Genomic DNA, 20,474 nt, shown 5'->3' on the forward strand with positions numbered 1-20,474 from the left:
TATGTGGATTTCTGTGACATGGAATCTCATCATTAAGACCTAGATCCATTTATTGCTAGAAAAGGCTTTCAAAATCATTAAAATATTGCTAGTTTAAATGAAAATTCATGTTTGAGGTCTTACTGCCCCTGTCGCACAGGGAGCTGAGCTTCATCTTCCAATAACCTCCTCTGTTTTCAGTAGCGTGTGTAAAGAGCCCTGTCCAATAGATTATATCCTTGGGGTTATGTTAGTGTTGGAGAGAAAGCTTTTTGTAGTTACAGTCTATCAAATCATCAGTGTACCTTGTGGAAGAGGGACCTGAAGGAAACGCAGAGTGAGGTGTCTGCTGGTGCAGAGGGCTTTGTGGACAGCGCACGCGTTGGTGGAGCTTCAGGGTTCTTTGTCCGGCGTTGCAGTGCAGTTTCAGACAGTCACCTCACTTACCCTGCTCAGCAGGGGTCTGTGGAGCTGGTGGAGGGCAGATGTTCCCACTAAACCCACATCCGAGTACTTCTGATTCCAGACATTTTGAATTTGCGTTTTTGTCTTAAAAAAGCCTTTAAAACTTGGAGTGGTGCTAATGCTCTTGCCAGAAGTGTACTGCTTCATGGATATTTCATGAGCTGCTATCCTATTATTCCCTTTCACAAATCATTTTAGTCAAAAGCAATGTATCTTTGGCTGTTAAAGGTTCAGCTGCTTGTAAGGAAGCTGAAATGTTGACTTCTGTGATCTGCTTTATGTTTTGATTTTTGGATCTTTCCTCTAGTTCTCCAGGAAATGACAATGACCATTAAATGGAATTCACTTTCAACTGATTTTAATTTAGTTCAGGTTGACTAATGTTAAGAAGATTAAAAATATTTGAATTTATTCTCTATTTTACTAAAAATGGACACCCACATTCACAAATGTCACTGGGGTTTTATTGTGTCTCTTCCAAACATCTTTGGCATATGGTGTGTGTATCACAGCAGTCAATGTCACATAAAGGAAAAATAGTGATCTTAAAGAGCTTCAAAGAGCTTACCATTTTGAAAAGCAGTGATGGTGGTGCTGTATGTCGGAGTGGCAGGCAGAGCTGTTACACCAACACTGGTTTATTGCGTGTTTTCATCTAAGATGTATTCTGGCTTGTGTAACGGGTAACATTCTGTCTCAGTTTCTCTTCTTCATGAGCATTAAGTGCTCTGAACTACACAAATCCTGTGTGGCTCGTTTTGCAGTTCAAAGAGAGGCTATGGGTGGGAGGGTTTTCTTGAATGGGGAGATTTAATTATTCTGCAAATGAGCTGAATGAAAAGTAAACACGCTGCCAAATTAATAATTCTTTTAACTGGGGATGTACATATTTAAATGAATGGTTGAAGTGACTTCAGGGGAAGATCTTCAGAGTGACTGGGTAGCATAAGATAGAATCTGATGTTTGGAAATGATGAAATGTTGGGCTGCTGTTAAAACAACACACTTGAGGCTAGAAAGTGTTCTTCCTGGAGCTGAAGGCACTCATTATTACTGCCAGGCTATTATAAAGATCAATAGCTTCTAGTCTGATTACTGAGGATGAGTAGAAACATTTATTTTGGGCTATATCTATTTTTAACTTGGTTTATGTCTTTTCAATAATACCAAGAAACTATTGCTCACAACAGCATTTCTTCTACCTTCAGCTGTTGTGATCCGTTGACATTTGCCATGTGCTGTAGTGTTACAACCTTTAATGTTGACAGCACATCAGCTAGCAATGTATGCATTCAGAATGTCTTGGACGTGTTTAGAGTGATCAGAATATTCGTTGGTGGTGGTGCCTCTCTTTCTTGCCAGCTGTGAAGCTGTGCTGATGAGCAGCCACAGTGTAAGTATTTGTGAGGGTTGGAAACTGGTGGAGAAGAAGTTTAGAACCAAGAAATGGGTGGCTTGGTTTTCTTTGCCAGTTTGAGAATTGGTGGCCAAGCCTTGCAGTTGTGTAACTGCTGCACACAGATGCTTTGGGATATTGCTTGAAGTAGCTGTACGTTTTGCTTTGGCAAGATATAAACTTTGCCTCTCTGATACACAGTGCATTTTAGTCTGTGAGTTAAGTAAATGATTTATAATTCCAAATAACAATTAAAATACTCTGCACTCATCAGTAGAAGTGATAGTGCATCATGCTGAGTAAGCTGGGTCTTATTCTAGGAGACCATTAGAGATGTGTAGAGGAACTTGTGTCCATGTTGAAGTGCTTGCTTGGAAAGGCCTCTAGTCTCTTGAGAAAGCAAACGGGCAATGTATAGGATTTCTACTGAAGATGTGTATGTCAGGAGCCAATTCTATGTGCTTTATTAAGCACAAAGACCTGTTGAAAACCATTTGCAATATCAAACTCCAGATTTGCCTATGTTTGGGAGTTTTTGTGCTTGTATTTTTTCTGTTCATACACTGGCTTTGAATTAAACTAAAAACATTTACTTCTGTTTATAGCTGGTGCTGCTTGTTGAAACATCTTTGTTGTTCCAGATAATGTCCCAGAGGAGCTGAAGGACCCATTTTACATTGATCAATATGAGCAAGAACACATTAAACCACCCGTCATCAAGCTGCTGCTGTCCAGCGAGCTGTACTGCCGCGTCTGCAGCCTCATCCTGAAGGGCGATCAGGTGGCTGCTCTGCAGGGACACCAGTCCGTGATCCAGGCTCTGTCTCGGAAAGGGATTTACGTCATGGAGAGTGATGATACACCTGTGTCTGAATCTGATCTGGGCTGTGCACCAATCAAAATGGTTAGCTTAATTAAATCCACCTAATCATCTTCTTTTTATTTAACACTGTCTAAAATAGTTAATGGAACGAAGAGCTCTTCATTTCTAGGTCACTAACCTCAGGAATCTTTCATTTTAAATACAGTTAGAATATATAATATTTTTAAAGGATTTTATTTTTAGATGCTCATTGTTTTCTTCTTTTAGAGTTCTCATATGGCAATGATTGATGCTCTGATGATGGCCTATACTGTAGAAATGATCAGCATTGAAAAGGTGGTTGCTAGTGTCAAGCGTTTCTCTACATTCAGTGCCTCAAAAGAACTGCCCTATGATTTGGAGGATGCAATGGTTTTCTGGATTAACAAGGTAAATTTACTTTGAGAAACGTGTCTGTTTCTTCTTGTTACTCTTAAGATTTCTGAAAAGGTTCTGCTGATTGTCTTCCTTCCTTCTGCCTTAACCTGGGTAGTTTTGTCACCTTTTCCAATTCAGGTGAAGAGAACTGCCTTAATTACTGCATTGTTACTTGTTACCTCAAGTCCAATGGTAGCTGGGTATAATATTCCACGGATACAGATTATTATTAATGGTACTTGATTCCCTTAATACTGCAATGTATTCTGATTTCATCTTCAGGCTTGCCTTGCCAAGTTTTCTGTAAGCATTGGGAAAGAGAATCGGACTAGCAGGGAAAGGCAGTTTCTTAGGGATGCTGTAATAAAGTTGGTAAAATTTTCAAGGCAGATTTTGAAACACAGAAGATAATTAAGAACTAAATTAGGAATATTAAGAAATTGGGTTCTTTATTTTTAGACAAGCTGCTATAAGGTTTGGGATTTTTTTTTTTAGGTGAAGCATTGTTTCATGTTAAATAACAGGATAGACTTAATTGTGACTAACTTGAATACATTTAACAGAAATACTGAAACTTTGCAAAGGGTAGAGGTTGTTACTGAAACCCTTTTGAGTGACAACAGTATGTCCCCTTTGCAAACCCAGGATTCCCTTGTGATTATAGCTACTGCTAATAAGTGAGTTGTTCTTGAAAACTGTTGTAACACATAATTCTTTGAACTTTTTAAGTTTGTAGAATGAATTGACTATTGAGTAAGGGGAAGAAGAAGAAAACTTACTGAAATGTGTTCAGATGTGTTTTAATATCTTTCCTGTTTGGTGCCCTTTTAGGTGAACCTTAAAATGAGAGAGATCACAGAGAAAGAGATTAAATTAAAACAGCAGCTAATGGAAAGTCCAGGACACCAAAAGGTAACCCAAATTTGTCTTCAGTTGTGACTTCTGGGTTTTTTTGATGGTTAGTGGGTTTAAATATAAACATCTCAATAGCTTTTTTGTTAGAGAAACAGGAGGTGTCCAGTCCTCAATACTCCTCAGGTTTTGTGCATGCAGTTTGTTCTCTGTCAATCATCAGTGCCCTTCCTTACTTCTCAAGCCCACTGGTATCTTCTGACTTTGTTTCAGTTGGACAAAACCAACTTGTTTCAACTTAAAATAACTTGTATCAACTTTACATGGGTAATAAATATGACTCAGCTTTCGCAGCACAAAATATATATTATATATTTTGAAAGCTCTTGGGACATATTCATTTTGCATGGGTTAATTGTCTAATGTGTATTCAGAGGCTTATTCAAGTTCTATCTCGTAAGCATACTCTTGGCATTCAAATGTTATATGTGTTTGTAGTTTTTCCACCCTTTTACCTAGAAATTATATCACAATGCACTAACATTGCAAAGTAAGAACACTTTCATTTCTGGAGCCTGTAAACCAGGTCTTTCTCAAATATACTGTGCAATAACTGAGCTCCCAACTTACGATTTAATGAAGCCTTAAAAAAGGCTGCCATGTTCTTTCCTCAAATTGGCATTGCTGTGTAGAGGGGATTAAAGTGTGGCACATGAACAAGGCACAAGTGATTTAACTTTTGTGTCAGTGGCAAAGGTTTTTCATGTGCTTTTTTATGTAAAATATTCTTCAACAATAAGGGACTAAAGAGCTGTTTCATTTAAAATGATGCACTGTCTGAGGATCCCTTTAACTATTTGATTCTATTGACTTTTGGGTCTCATTTTAATATTTTTAAATATAAATTTCTAGGCTACAAGCCCTCTAAAATATGAAAGTGTTTACTGCTGAAGTGCATTTAAGTGTTACTGCTTTTAACTTGCATTGCTGATGTTCCTTTCCTATTCCTACATTCCTTTCCTTGCTTCCTGAGCAGTCTCCTTCCAAATGGTATTGGAAATTAGTACCTGTAAGTGAACTACTTTTACACCAGTTGTCATCCACAAAATCATGGCTTTTTAACTTTCTTCAGAGTGTTTGCTTCCATTACAATGCTTCTTAGATGGTCTTTGAAAAAACACCTGTAAGCTTTTGGATCATCAGGCTTAGTTTCCATAACATGATTTTTGCATACTGTACGGCATACAGCATAATCACTTCACTTCAAAATTGTTTGCACAGCGCAGGAGTGAGGGATATGGAGTAGCAACAAAAAGCTAGCAAATCAACAGCAGTTGAAATGGTTGCATTTACCGTTGTTGTAATAGGCAGTTGATCATAGCACTAAGGTGATATAAAAGCTGGTCGGTTTAAATGGTTGTTTAATCTTTGAATCCATAGTTCAGATACTGAGATCTTTGCAGTAGCTCATTAAACAAGGCTCTTGCACAGGTCTGTAAATCTGTCGAAACCAGAACACTTGAGGTGGGGATAGAAGATCTGACAAACCAGTTTGGATCCATTACGACAGTTGCTGGAGTTGTTTGCTAAATAAATGCTGCTAATGGGAGGAGGAGAGGCCATGTACACATCAGAAGAAAATACTTATTTTCTTTACGGTTACATGTGAAATGGAATATCAATTCCACTAGATACACAGAAAAAAAACAGTCAAATTGTACTTCGGGTACACAAGCTTGCTTCCTTTTGACTGAGTTTCTTGGTTTTATACCTACTTGTAGAGATTTGTTCCTTTGCTTTCCTTAGCCTCGCTACCCTTTCCCTACACTTGGAGTTGATGTTTTCATTTTCTCCCTGGGAAGATGAGAGCTGTTGTCTCTTTGTGAACTCCAAAGAGCAGTGTGCTTGGAAAAGGCAGGTGTGATCGGGCACAGTTTCTGCTCAGTCCCACTCCTCTGCCTTTTACTCCTTTATTTGCTTGAACCAAATGTATGGACTGCAGTAAAAACTTGAAATATCTGAAATAAAGGAATTGCAAGTGGAGATCTGCAGGCTAATAAAACCTGTCTTCCAGCCTCCTTTAATGACCTGTATGTAGTGAAGTATTGACCTAGTGCTTATCACTTACATTCTAGTGTGCTTAAAGGCCACATCTGTATTTGAGGCAGATACTTGATAGCCTTTCGAGGAAGCTGAGCAGGTTTATGTTTTGTTTAGAGACAACTGGGTGAGAGTAGAAGCAGCTACAGGAATGGAAATGACTTGCAAGGGTGTCATTGACCAAGTTGATGGTGAAGGAAGGAGTAAATAGAGGTTATCTCACTGCTAGTCCACTACCACTGAGGTTATACTGGTTTACTGACAGATTTAGCAGTCTCCATAGTAGCTGTCAGACTGTGTCACTTCCATAGGTTTTGTTTTGTGATCTATATTTTAAACATAAAGTTGTCTTTATTTCAGTAGCCTCCACTTCTGCACTTTAATGCATACAAATGGCATACATTGTATGTGTGGGTGGAGGGGAGGGAAGAAACCACAAAACACAGCTTAGAATACAAGAAAGAATTCAGAACTTGCAGTGTGAAAGACTGCACGATGAAGAGACGAATAACTGAGAGAGAAATAAGGAGTTAATATAAGTCCATACAAAAACCCTGATGATAAATTCATGCTTTTTTCACCAAAGCTAAAATAAACAAGGAATTCTAGTTCTCAGTATTGACTGTAGTTTAAATTCTGTTTAAGCCTATTGGAAAGGAATTATTTTTATCTACTTTAAACACAGGAGGAATTTAAGTTCTGAAGTTTGTCTTTAATATGCTTCCTTCATCTAAGTGCATAAGTGCTGAACCTTTTAAGCTAACCAGTTCACCTTAATGTGCATACTTATTTTATCAGCCTTAATGACCACATTTCCAGTGCATAATGGATGTTGCTAATGCAGTTGATTTGTTTCTTGTTTGAATAACCACCATCGTGTGTCTCACCATTTCTTTTTGTGTAAGCCCGATCTGATGCATGCCCTATCGCACTGCATGCTGGAACCAGTGGAATATGCTCGTGTGGTACAGTATGATTCACATTCCATTACATATTTGTGGAGTGCTTCAGGCTGGGGAAAAAAAAAGTAGCTTGCACCTGGTAAAAGGACAGGAAAATAGCATTAACATATAGAGGTAGCTTTTAGAGTTACTTGCCTTTGCCAGGGAAGCTTAACATAACACCTTTATAGTTGTGCAAAATAAATTGACTGCTGCTTAATGCTCTGAGTGTGACTTTTCCTTTGAACAGATTTTTTTCTCAGCCTGTGCTATCCTCCATTGACACATATGAGTATGTGTGTGTTTGTATAGAGCTTTCCCAGGTTGTCCTGGGAAGTCTGTGATCCCATTGATAAAATCCAGCTTGCCTCTGACAACTAAATACATTCTGTATATCAGCACATCAGTCAAGATATTTTGTTAAATGCTAAGTGATATTAATGCACTAACGTGTAAAAGGAGTCTTTTCCCAGCTCTGTAAGGTATTTCTGCTAGCCTCCATAGTCTGTAGTTCTTTTGCTTGCCCAACTGCTTTGTTGCTTGAGCTTAGACACAACCTTCCAGCCTAGCCAGCATGTGGGTGCTTAGTGAACATCAACACTAAAACTTTTCTTGCACAAATAGCAAGAAGCAATGCCAAGATCTGTTCTTCAGTGGACTGACATTAGCTGTTCTTCAGCTATGCTCCAAATTCTGTGAGGGCTGGGGGACGGTTTGCACAAAAGTTTGATTCTGATCTATAGTGAAATCAAGGAGAGTTTTGCCGTTGATTTAAAGGCTCTACTTGCTCCCCGTGCTTTTTGGAAAAGGCCGTGTTCTTTTTTTTTGCACGATATTCGTATTGTGTGCTGGCTTGCCAGACATACCATGTTCTGATTATCTCTGAGAGAACTTTGCTGTCTGTGGACTGACAAGTCTGTGGATGTAGGTAATGTATGAGAAATCACTAGCCCGCCTGAATTATCTTTTGCTGTGTTTTTGTTTTGGTTTTCCCAAGCTTTAAGTGTTTTCATGTAGTTATCGGTGTCTCTTTCTTTGGATCTGCTGCATTCATGCATCTCTGTGGAAGGATTTTGACTTAAATTGCTTGCAATAAGTTACAATGTGTGAATGAAGCTAGGAATCCAGCGGCATGGATTGCTGCCAGATGCAAGAGAGTGATTAAAAGGGAAGCACCGTATTCTGCAGAATTGGCTTCCATTAAGGGAAAAGTAAGCTTGTAAATTGCTTTTGACTTAAAGCAGAATGCTATAAAGGATCCACCGTAAAGAGTTTTCAATGCCTAATTCCTTTTTTTTCTCATTCTTCTTTTCTGTTTGTTAGCATCACATGATCACTTGTTTTCTTTTGGTAGGTGCGTTACCGGAGAGACCATCTTTCAAGCAGGCAACTCCCTTACTTCCCTTTGCTTGAAGATTTGATGAAGGACGGTAGCGATGGTGCTGCTCTTCTGGCTGTCATACACTATTATTGTCCAGAGCAAATGAAACTGGATGGTATGTAATAAAGGTCTAAATATATAAATAAATATTCTTTAATCTTTGAAAGGTGAACTAGAAATACATTATGAAGTGAAAATGCAACATATCTAATAAGTAATGGAATACAGCAAGTTAAAGTTGAGTCGCATGGAATCTGCCTCAGTGTATTTTAAGATGTAACCTCCAATTTTGGTTTTTTACTTTCTGCATTTAGAAGGCTCTGCTCTGTATAATACAAGCTACAAAATAATCCTTTAATATATCTACATGATACGCCTTTCTTCAACTAAGCAAGCTTGATTTCAGTAGACCATAAAAAAGGAGTACCTGTCCACTACTGCATTAGCTGATCATCCTCATGTTCTTCTGTAGGAGTACATAATTTGACGTTATAAAATCTAGATTTTAAAATACTTTCTCCATTCTTCAGCAATTGTCACTCTTCAGCATTGCAAACATGAGTTTCTTTGCCAAAAAAACATTGTAGTGTTGTAACTTACCTTTTTCACCTTTCTAGATATTTGTTTGAAGGAGGTAACATCAATTGCAGACAGCCTCTATAATATTCAACTTTTGAGAGAATTCTCAAATGAATATCTAAACAAATGCTTTTACCTCACATTGGAGGACATGTTATATGCTCCTTTGGTTTTAAAGGTAAGAAACATAATGAAGGATACATTTTAAACTCAAATGTAGGTAAATCACAAGGGTTTTGTTACTGAGGTGTGTTTTTTCTTTGTTTCTGTTTCAGCCTAACGTCATGGTGTTCATTGCAGAACTCTTCTGGTGGTTTGAGAATGTCAAACCAGACTTTGTACAACCAAGAGATATTCAGGAGATAAAAGATGGTAAGTTTTTAACTCCTTATGGACGTTAGCGTGTTATTTAAAAGATACTTGCATTACAGTGGAACTGTTGCACTAGCGGTGTTTCCTTTGGAGTTTTGTTTCTGCTTGCTGGGGAGCTTCAAAAGCAGTAAAAACAGAAGGAAAGTTAGTTCTAGATCTGCTTGAGTTCTAGTTCTTTGAATGAGGTAGATAAGTTTTTCCCTAAGCCCGCTATTACTTACTTGTAGCTTTCTTTCCATTCATTTCACCATAAGATACATTAGATAAAGAGTAGTGCCTAAAGTTTCATTTTAGAATTGTCATCAAATTTTCATTCTAATGTGTAAAGGTTCTGTTCCGTTTTGCTATTTTGATGACCAGTATGTCATGTTAATGTTGTACATATATGCACAGTTAAAGCAGTGTTGCAGCAGAAGAGCAGTCGTCCGCCTGTTCCCATTTCCAATGCAACCAAGCGCAGTTTCATGGCCAGCCCTGCTAGTACAAGTCCAGCAGAGTTGCAGCCCGCAGCTCAGGCAGGCTCTGAAGCTTGCAGCAGATACTACCTGCACCCTGAGGAGCCTGACTATCTGTAAGTCTGGTTTCACGTTCTTTAGACTAATCTTCAACTTATGCTTCCATTTGGATAGCCTGTAATTTCTGCTGCTAAATGGTCACTACAAACTGAGTGAATTTGAGTTGTGTGCAGTGAGTCTCTAAAATATTCTCAATTCTCAATTTCAGAGCAGCACTTTGTGCTGTTTTGATCTTTGTTTGGCAAATGCTAATAAGCCCCATCAGTTAATGTCACCATTGCATGACGGAAGAAGTTAGTCTAACTTCTGCTTTGAAAAAGGCTGTTAAAACACTAAAACTGTTCAGGCAGCTCATCTTTACTAGCCATATAAGTAGTAATGAAAATTTCCTTTTCTGACTTAGTGGCAAAGGAGGAAGCCCTGCTTTTAGCCCTTCCCATCCACTGCTCCCCTTGAGACAAAAGCAACAAAAATCTTTACAGGGAGAAGACAGCCCTGGTGAGTCTACCTTGAATTTGCATTTCAACCAGCAGTGACCATCTATGTCAATAGAGTAATGAATAAAAATGATGTAAGTTAATATATTTGAACGACTAAAGTGGAAATAAACTGTAGTCAGCCAGATGGTAAGCATGCTGAGTTTGAGTAAATCATCTTTGTTTGCATTAAAAGGTATTCTCAAACAAGGGGGCTTATTTCTCAGAATCTCAAGTGCAAGAAATTAACACTAATAATGTAAATTCTGTGAAAAGAAAGGAGAAATCCCCTTGCCAAGTCTTAGGAAGTACAGATGACAACTCTAGGAATTGATATGTTCTCACTAAACATTTTGTATTACTGAAAACCTAGGGCCTATACTTACCCAGGGATGCTCAGCTAAGGTACCAACCAAGCATTCCAACTTCTTAAGCTCTAACAACAGGCAGTGAGGACTTTTTAAAGGTCAGGGGCATGACAGAGAAGGCAAATTGAACAGTTTGATCTTTGAAAACCCAAAAGTCAGATGCATGGATGTCATTACTTTTCCCTAGATTTTTTTTCAGGCTTTGTTTGTCTTTGGTTATTATTTCAGCAAATCTGTTTGCTGCTGCCATCTCTTGGTGAAAGGGTTTATTATGTTTGCTCTTAAATAAAGTAGAAGTGCTTGTTTAAAGACCATTTCTAAACTGTTAACAATTTAAAATATGTATTTCAGGTCATCGGCATCGTTCTAATTCTTTGACCCGTGTTGATGGGCAGCCACGAGGTTCAATTCTTGCATGGCCAGATAGGAAACCCAGGTAACAGATGTACTTAAGTGTTCCACTACTGCCTAATGAGAGGATACTGTGACAACCACTGTAGTGATGTGGTATCACTTCCTTAGAACTGCACTGAGAGTCACTTCAGTTTTCTGTAAATGTACATTTTCAGAGATGAGTGGTTTTAAGCTTGCAATTGAAAAGACTTAAAACATACATCTTCAGTTGCTATTTAGTATTGCTGGTCACTTCTGATAAAGAGTGCAAAGAAGCAAAAATTGTCACTGTTTTCATCAAAGTCCTTAATTGAACAAATTATAACATTTTGTGCTTAAGCATCAGTAGAGTGTTCTTATCTTTTCTAGGCCTCTGTCGCAGCCAACGCCATTTGCTCTTCATCATTCTGCCAGTACTGATGTGGACCCTGGGTCTGGTGATAGCATTAGTCTGGCTAGATCAATCAGCAAAGACAGCCTTGCTTCAAACATCGTTAATGTAACTCCAAAAAATCAGCCCCATCCTCCATCCGTGAAGACTAATGGGAAGAGCTTGCTGAACAATGTTGAAATCGAGGATGAGGATGAAGAGCTTATTGCAATAATCAGATCTGAAGAAAGGCCAAACCGTGCTGATGTGGAATTGCAGAATGCATCAGCCAGGGTGCCCAGCATAGTTACATCTGCATGGTCTCCAAAAACAAATAGTGAGACTTCAGAAAGCAAACCAGACAGTTTTTACTTGGAGCCTCTAATGCCTGCTGTTCTAAAACCAGCTAAGGAAAAACAGATCATCAACAAAGAGGATGAATGTGGGGAAGGGAGACAAAGGAGTTTTACAACAAAAAGATTAAATGAAGGACACTTGTCTTTGGTCCGCAAGAAGACAAGTAGCAGTCATGGTGAGCATGACCTCAACAGGACTTTTACTCCAATTTCTAGTTCTGATTTCACTCCAGTTGCAGACCCTACAACTGCAGATTCAGTGGCACTGGTGGAGGGAGGTTTAGAAGCTTCCAGACCTTTGGCTAGTAGCAGTCTAGATCCTTCTCCTCAGGAGCTATCCACTGGAGGATTTTTTCTTCATGCTGCTAAATCTGATGATGACATAGCAAGTAAAGTCAATGTCAGTTATGTGAAAAGTCTCAATTCGCATGTTGCGGATACTACATGGACTATGGTGAGACAGGACTCTGATTCAGATCTCTTAGACATAGAAGACGCTGAACAGGATATGGTAGTCATAGATGACCATCCTATAGTTGCTAAATACATTGGTGAGGAAGAATCTGCAAAGCTGCAAGAAGATATGAAGGTAAAAGAACATGAAGACAAGGATGATGCCAGTGGACGTTCCAGCCCGTGCTTGAGTACAATATCTCAAGTTAGCAGCGTGTCCATGACTAGTGGGAGTGTCCGAATGACCAACTTTGCTGAACGAAAGCTTCAGAGGCTTAATAGCTATGAAACAAAGTCCAGCACAAGTAGTTCACAGAAGACCACACCAGATGGATCAGAAAGCTGCCCAGCACCACTGACCACATGGAAACAAAAGCGAGAACAAAGCCCCAACAGGCAAAATAAAGATAACGTTAATCTTCTAGCTTCTGAATTGGTGCAGCTTCATATGCAGTTGGAAGAGAAAAGAAGGGCAATAGAAGCTCAGAAGAAGAAGATGGAAGCCTTGTCAGCAAGGCAGCGACTAAAATTAGGCAAGGCAGCTTTCCTGCATGTTGTTAAAAAAGGGAAATCTCCTGATGCTCCCCAACCTCTTAAACCAGAACATTTTGCAAAGGAATATTCTCGGCACAATGGTGAAGACTTAGATGAAGTTTCTTTGGGTTCCAAATCTGAGGAGTTTCTTGTGAAGGAGGACGAGAGAGAAGAAATGCTCAACGATTCTCCTGAAGTAACAAAAGTAAAAATGCAAGAAAGCCTCGCTTTTGCTGAGCAACATAAAGCAAAAGACTCTGCTGCTATACATGACTTGGAGAAAAGCAAAATTATTTCTGTTGCCCTCCTAGAAGACAATGTTACTGAAGTGGATATAAATGAATGTGATCTTTCTATCGAGAAACTGAATGAAACTATCAGTACACTTCAGCAGGCTATATTGAAGATTTCTCAGCAACAGGAACTGCTTATGAAATCTCCAACAGTGCCAACGCCGGGAACCAGAAGTAACTCTCAGGACCAAAAAGTAAAACCATCAATTCACTTTGTTGAGCCCCTCTCTCCAACTGGAATGAACAGTCTTCGTAAACCCCCTCGATTTGGCCAAGGAAGGAGCCCTCGGTCAGGGAGACCGTCTGATTTGAAAGTTGGCAAAGACAGACAGCAAAATTCAACCCGTGTTAAAACCCCAACACAAAGCCTAGACACCCTGCCGCATTTAAGACCGTTTCCATCCAATAGCTTGTTAAAGACACCAACAGAAATTGGCTTGGAAAGTAGCCCTGATCATGGGAGTGGTTCTCAAGAGAAGTGTTTCTTTGATACCTATAGACTTCATGATGAGAGCAATCAAAGGGCACTTGTTCTCTCCACCTCCAAAGATGCAAATATTATTTCTGAAATGAGCAAGGAGGTGAACAACAGCTTCAAGGAAACAGGGTTGAATTCTTCTGATGGCTCAGGAAAAGAAAATGTCCCTGTGGACGAGCCACTGAGGAGCAAGGCTAATCTCATTGAAGTAGACTTGTCTGACTTAAAAGCTCCAGATGAAGGAGAACTTGAAAACCCAGATAGCTCTACAGATATGATTAGTGAAGGTGATCAGAAGTCTGGTGTGGGTTTTTTCTTCAAGGTAAATATATTGCCTTTCTATATTTGGTTATTGGTACACATTTGCCCAGCGTTAGAAGTGTTTTATTCCACTTCAATCTTCAGTCTTCTGATGGAGCACAGTACATTTTGGTTGCAATATTAGGATTTAAAGAGCTGCTTATGGAGAAAAAAAGGGTTTGACTTGATGTATGAAATCCGTGTTAACTTTACTAGGAACAAGGATTAACCTTGCTTTTCTTCTTTCCCGTAGATTTTTCTGAGATACAGTACAAAAGAATCACAGAATGCAAGGGCAGAATTTACTGCTGTGAGCGTGTGTTAGCTGAAAGAAAGAGTTCTGACAGAACACAGGGATCTAGGAAAACCTGCTGGAGTCTGAATTGGGGGGGGTTTGGCATTTGCACCCAAATATCTGAGATTTTAAGCAGCCTAATATTCAAGGGCTCCAACAGAGGATTTAGTTGTATGGCTGTAGATGCAAGTGAAAAATTAGATGCTTCAATGCACTGTTGGAAGAAATGACTGTTTTCCATACAGCTTTTGGTTTTGTCTTATAATGGTAGTGTACAGGGCTCACAGTGAAAATATATTCAAGTAATTTTTCTCATTTCACACATTAACTGGCTTGGAGAAAGGCTTGTTGTTAAGCTGATGGGTTTTTGGGACAGTGCTATTCCTTCTTGTTGGGTTGGATATATTCCAGGTGGTGTGCATTCTGCTACTGAAGTTCAGAACTGCTGACAGAACATTTGATATCTTAATTTATGTTTAGCAGTGATTATTGTAAATACCTTAAATGTGCTGACATGGTGATACTTTTTTAATTTCTCCTTCAAGAAAGTCAAGCTGGGATGTCTCAGTCCTCTTGAATTTAACTTCTTGTTTTATACAGTGTGATTATATACTGACTGACTCAGAAGTTATCATTACGCTGCGGTGGTTTTTGCCGTCCGGCCTGGCCCATGTGGTAGTTGCATTGTAATTTTCAGTTCTTGAAGTTTTTGTGTTGATGAAGCATGCTTCAGAGCACATCAGAGGAAGGTGACACTCTTCTTCTTGTCCTCACGGACTTAAGGGAACAGTGAAATTGTCTCTTAAATTATTCTTGAGCCACGAACAGTTCAATACAGTTCTGATTTACAGTCAGCAATTACCAGAATGTAAAGACTTCCCAAAGTGACAGCTTGTGTTTTCCTGAACTCTTCCTGGTATCGTCAGCAATGTTGTGAGCTCCAGCTTAGGGTGTTCTATTCTTTAAAATGCTCTGAATTTTACAGGATGAACAGAAAGCAGAAGATGAGCTCGCGAAGAAGCGTGCAGCGTTCCTCTTGAAGCAGCAGCGCAAGGCTGAGGAGGCTCGGATTCGGAAACAGCAGTTGGAGGCTGAAGTTGAACAGAAAAGAGATGAAGCTCGGTAATGACATCTGGAAAGGAATGCTTCTTTTTATCTTTAAGAGGAGGAAAGGTGTTATATGTTGAATATAACATTGTGTTTGCTATTTAGTCGCAAAGCTGAGGAGGACCGAATACGGAAGGAAGAGGAGAAAGCCCGAAGAGAACTTATCAAGCAGGAATATCTAAGGAAAAAACAGCAGCAAATTTTGGAGGAGCAAGGCCTTAGCAAGCCCAAATCCAAGCCCAAGAAACCCAGGCCCAAGTCAGTCCATCGTGAGGAATCTTACAGTGATTCAGGGACAAAGTGTTCTTCCACACGTAAGAGCTGTGATTTGTTTGCTCTCACTGAGTCCACAAACCCGCGTTAACAAAATGTATTTCACACATTCTCTTTTATTTTGTAGCTGACAATCTGAGCAGTGCTCAGTCTGGTTCCAGCCTTTCATTGGCCTCAGCAGCAACAACTGAACCTGAAAGTGTGCACTCCGGTGGGACGCCATCTCAGAGGTAGAAAACTAAGCTTAACTTTAGTATGTTTTCAGTAGCGTTGGAATTTGGTGTTGTTGGCTTCAGCTTGCTGGCATAGAGGCCCAGTAGTAAGTAGAGAATTCAGCTTCTGTTTTATGTGGCTGCCAACTCCCATGTTCTGTACAAACTTGCTATATTGTTTTGTTTTCTCCCAGTGGAAGAATAGAATTTCACTTCGATGGCTGAGCAGGGAGAATCTGGCTGTCTGGGGGAGGGGAAGGGTCTATAGCCTCTTCTATTCAGAGCCAGCCACTGCTGAATTCATTTTCCAAACCAAAATCATGTCCTATAACTTTTTATATTCCACTCCCCCAGAGTTGAATCGATGGAGTCCTTACCAATACTGAGCAGAAATCCCAGCAGGAACACAGAAAGAGATTGGGAGAATGCTTCAACTGCATCTTCTATTGCTTCAGTGGCAGAATACACAGGTGACTGCTTCAGTTTGAGCATTTGTGATGAACAGCAGGCCTTAAAAAGCTGGGATGTATTTGTTGTGACACATTTATTTTTGAGAAGTTGAGGTGTATTTTGTTCTGTTTAATATCTCTAAGATATTGTGGAGGATTTTCTGGTTTTCACTTTGAATGAAAATCTGAATGCTCCTACATGTAAAGCAAATAATTTTTATTTCTTTATCTTCCTTAGGTCCAAAATTATTTAAGGAACCCAGCAGCAAATCAAACAAACATATTATTCACAATGCAATCTCTCATTGCTGTCTTGCTGGAAAAGTGAATGAACCACATAAGAATTCAATATTAGAGGTACAATACAATGTTATTAATGCACTCAACAAGATGTATCTGTAATGCTCATTTCATAACCCCGCTGATATGCTGTAGCAAATGCCATTTCCTAAAAGGTACCTGCATTGAGGATCCTTTATTTCTCTTAACTGTATGAACTTGGGTAAAGCATGATCCTGTATTAAGATCTGAACTCATAAGCTTATAAAAGGACTGAAAATCATGGTTATAACACTCAGCTGTATGTGAAAACTTAAAAGCTTGACATGTTCACGGTGAAAACTCCTGTATTAATCTATGTATATGTTTGGTTTTAATGCAGGAACTAGAAAAATGTGATGCCAACCACTACATCATTTTGTTCCGTGATGCTGGCTGCCAGTTCAGAGCACTTTATTGCTACTATCCTGACACTGAAGAAATCTACAAGCTGACTGGAACAGGGCCAAAGAGCATCACCAAGAAAATGATTGACAAACTTTATAAGTACAGTTCGGACAGAAAACAGTTTAACGTGATTCCAGCCAAAACCATGTCTGTCAGCGTGGATGCTCTTACTATTCATAACCACTTGTGGCAAGCCAAGCGACCTGCAGTGCCAAAGAAGACTCAGACTCGTAAATGACACTGAGTTCTTGGGGAGAGGATTGCTGAATGGGATGGCATCAAAAGAAGACATGTTTACCATTTTCCTCCAGTTTGGTATGAAATGTGCAGAACCATAGACATTTTTTAAGAAGCTTCTAAACAGAAACCGTGGATGCAAGTTACGAAGAATGAAGGAACATTGCCAGTGTTTTTTTATGAATAATAAATAAATCTGCTGTTACACCCAATGCTAACTACTGTGGCTTTCAACTGATGAGGGACTGTGCATGTAGCAAGATCTTTAACAAGTGGATTTCCTTTTACTTGAAGCTTTTCATCGGTACAAATTGGGAATAATTTAGTTCCGTTTCCTCTCCACCTTCCTCCCTCCTTCCTCCTGTCACTCTTAAAGTTGGTGAGCGCTGAACTTGAGTAGAAGGATTGAACAGATCTTGGGTGAAGTGCTTTGGGTTTGGTTTGGTTTTTTAAACAGTCTTTAGGGAAACCTTCCTTTGGGACTTTTTTGAGGAACTGTTTAATACATCAACTTGTTGTACTGTATCTACTGCCAACGTTAAGTCCAGCTCAGATTTCTGAACAAAGCCCCCAACTTGTGCTGCTCAGAACAGAGTTTACTCGCAGTATCTCTTTAGGATCAGCATTGCAAGGATTGCAAAAGCCAGTCTTTTATAAAAAAATTCCCAAGTTGTTCACAAATGTAAAGATCTCTGGAATACAATCGTGAAGAGGCATACTACAGGTGCTACTAGCTGCAACACGCCTGACTGAAACCTAAGGCGAGCTGAACAGAGCACAGTCATTACTGATTTCAGTTTCAGGTAGTGTCCTCAAGATTTGTTTGCTTTAATAAAGGTGGAATCTGGTAGGTATAGAACATTTCCACTCTGAGCACGCTACTCCTGTACGATGGTGCACTTAATGATCACAGATTTTAATGTTTTTATTACATCATGAAATGTAATTCTACTTTCTTTGTCCTGTCTTTATTCTGAATGAGCAGCATGCTCGAAGATGAAGAGTGTGTTACGTTTTTTATTTTGGGTGAGATATTAATATATATTGATTTGTTTTTCTCATTTAAAAGCAGTTTTTAAACAGAGACATTTGCATTTGTTTCAGAAGCCCAAATAAGTCGAATGGCTTTGGATTTCTTTTCATGTTGAAATATTAAACCTTGAGTTATAACCTGAAAAGTCTTTGTGTTTCAGCAGATTAAATTTTTGTCTGTGGTACCAGGGTGTATTTGCAGTTCAGTTCCATTCTTTTAGTACTCCCATTTCTCATTTGTGGCCCCAACCAGACTTCAGAGTAGGTTTCTGTAGCCATTACCCAAGTTAATCTGCTAACATACGCCTGCGCCATCCGGTTTGACACGACTACCTGAGGGGCATGTAGGCTTGGAACTTTGGTTTGCACATGTTTACTTTTATTTGAAGTGTTACTTGAATCCGTATCTCTTCAGTGCAAAAGGCACTACACCATCCTAGAGATGAACTGAGCTCTGCAAGGTGTTATTAAGCTCTGAGAATAGTGGAAGTTACAAAGAGTTATGTACATAAGGGGAAAATAGGGTACGTAATAAAGTGCTGAGTAGATAGAGCAAAGTGAAGGTCTTCCATTGCGGTCTCTCCATTTGACTTTTCCCCTTCCAGTACTCCTTGACTAGGCTGCTGCAACTTTGTAAATTATGTTAGATAGTTTGCTGCTTGTAAATAATTAAAGGCTTTATGGTTTCTAAAGTGCTAAGTATTAAAACACAGTCATGAGTGTAGCTTTTGTTACCATGCTTTTCATGCTTGTGCTTTATTTCTCACTGTTTGATATTATATACCATATTTATTTTATGAAACACTGAAATTTAATAAAAACCATTAACTGATTTCCTTTTTATTTCATGTGTACTTTTGTTGTTGTGACACCTCATCCCCTCGAAGAACTAATGCGCTTTAAAGATGTGCTACTCTGTGTTTGGTTCTGCTTTTAGAAAGCTTCACCTGTAAGTAGCTGTAATAACTCATGACAAGAGCTTCATTCTCCTCGCCCTGACTGCAGCATGCAACAACTTGGCCAAAAGGCTTTCAGACAACTGGAAAGTAATTTGAACAGGCTCATTAAGGATTTATTTCATCAGTTCAGCCTCTCCTATCTGGCTGGTGGGTTTTCTTTGATCTGTGGAGTCAGTGACAGAGGTTTGGAAGCATTAAGAGCATTTCTTTTGTTGGGCTGTTCAGTATTAGCTTGCTTGTGATTTGTAAAGACAAGTTGCCTCTACAGTCTGGAAATGAGCTGGTTGTTGAAGCTTCATAATGCATCCATCTGACTTGCATAGAAGTGAAATTTATATTCTCAAGGCTGTAGACTTTTTTTAGGGCAGGAATAATTTTCTGGGACTGTACAATAATCTTTTCCAGTCAGCTAATCCTTGTGTGTAGATTGAAAAATGAATAAATCACTGATCCCAGTGCTTCTTACTGTATTTCATTCAGGCTGAGATCTCACTGCCTGTAGAAAGGACTGGAATAGAAGGCATCCTCCTAGATGTCATTGTGCTGGATCAGGTCCTTATTTTTCCTGCTGCAGTGTGGCTTTGTTTAATACTGGAAGCAATAGGATGTGACATCCATTTGGACAGGGAGAGGAGTTCATCTGTAGGCAGTGTATAGTCCCAAGTGCCAAGCCGAGGATTGTAGAGGAAGTAGAGGAGTAAGTCACCTTCTAAGATATTAAATTCTCTGGAAATTGAGTTTTAATTATCAAAAACCCCATTAATCTCAAATACCTTGGCAAGGAATATGGTCTATTAATTTAGTCTGGAAACAGGAAGAGAGAGAAAGCTGGTTGTAAGAAGGTAACGTAGAATTTGTGGGTGAATGTGCAGGGGAATGTGAGGAAACCTGGAGATGTGTGGAGGCAAAGGCAGTGTTTTGTAGCAGGGAGAAGAACTCATTTTCTCACAGAGGTTTGTATAATGTAAATGTCAGCCTCAGTGTGTTCACTGCCTGCTGTCAGTCCAGGGTAAAACGTGGTTGTAGGACAGTGGCACTGAAGATCATCCCGTGCAGGAACCAGTGGGTGATCCATGCACTGGCAGCTGCCATGGAAGAACGGTGCCAGCATCTTACTTGCTGATGACTGATCTGGAAATCCCTGCTTAGAAAAGGACATTTTCCCTTTCCACAGCCCTAGAGCTTTGTGCAAATACCCTCCCAGATGAAAGGCCTGGGCAGTTACTGGTGCTAGGCTGTATCTGGGTGCCTTCTCTAGAGAAAGAGAAGTAACTTGTCAAGCTAGAGCTTAAGCTGTCTAGTTTGTGATTCACTAGGATTAATTGAAGCCAGGGTCCTTCCCC

General features: G+C 39.5%; 1 protein-coding gene across 4 annotated transcripts in view; it reads left to right on the forward strand.

Moving 5' to 3' along the window:
• CAMSAP1 (calmodulin regulated spectrin associated protein 1) overlaps positions 1 to 19,004 on the forward strand; it is a 33,988-nt gene extending 14,984 nt beyond the window's left edge. For 3 of the 4 annotated variants that reach the window (XM_061352440.1, XM_061352441.1, XM_061352438.1), the window contains exons 3-19: positions 2,482 to 2,744; positions 2,931 to 3,092; positions 3,912 to 3,992; positions 4,969 to 5,001; positions 8,328 to 8,469; positions 8,972 to 9,111; positions 9,209 to 9,305; positions 9,699 to 9,876; positions 10,224 to 10,318; positions 11,016 to 11,100; positions 11,427 to 13,863; positions 15,122 to 15,258; positions 15,349 to 15,557; positions 15,644 to 15,746; positions 16,083 to 16,198; positions 16,416 to 16,534; positions 16,839 to 19,004. In XM_061352440.1, coding sequence (XP_061208424.1) covers positions 2,482 to 2,744; positions 2,931 to 3,092; positions 3,912 to 3,992; positions 4,969 to 5,001; positions 8,328 to 8,469; positions 8,972 to 9,111; positions 9,209 to 9,305; positions 9,699 to 9,876; positions 10,224 to 10,318; positions 11,016 to 11,100; positions 11,427 to 13,863; positions 15,122 to 15,258; positions 15,349 to 15,557; positions 15,644 to 15,746; positions 16,083 to 16,198; positions 16,416 to 16,534; positions 16,839 to 17,141 — 4,700 coding nt within the window. In that variant the 3' untranslated portion in view covers positions 17,142 to 19,004. The remainder of the gene's footprint in view (positions 1 to 2,481; positions 2,745 to 2,930; positions 3,093 to 3,911; positions 3,993 to 4,968; positions 5,002 to 8,327; positions 8,470 to 8,971; positions 9,112 to 9,208; positions 9,306 to 9,698; positions 9,877 to 10,223; positions 10,319 to 11,015; positions 11,101 to 11,426; positions 13,864 to 15,121; positions 15,259 to 15,348; positions 15,558 to 15,643; positions 15,747 to 16,082; positions 16,199 to 16,415; positions 16,535 to 16,838) is intronic. The other variant, XM_061352439.1, reaches the window with a different exon arrangement.
• Positions 19,005 to 20,474: the final 1,470 nt, after the last annotated feature.

Source organism: Neopsephotus bourkii, unplaced genomic scaffold (assembly GCF_033783945.1).
Source record: "Neopsephotus bourkii isolate Nb327-2 ecotype Australia unplaced genomic scaffold, CSIRO-AGI_Nbou_v1 NB_659, whole genome shotgun sequence".
Classification (NCBI taxonomy): domain Eukaryota; kingdom Metazoa; phylum Chordata; class Aves; order Psittaciformes; family Psittacidae; genus Neopsephotus; species Neopsephotus bourkii.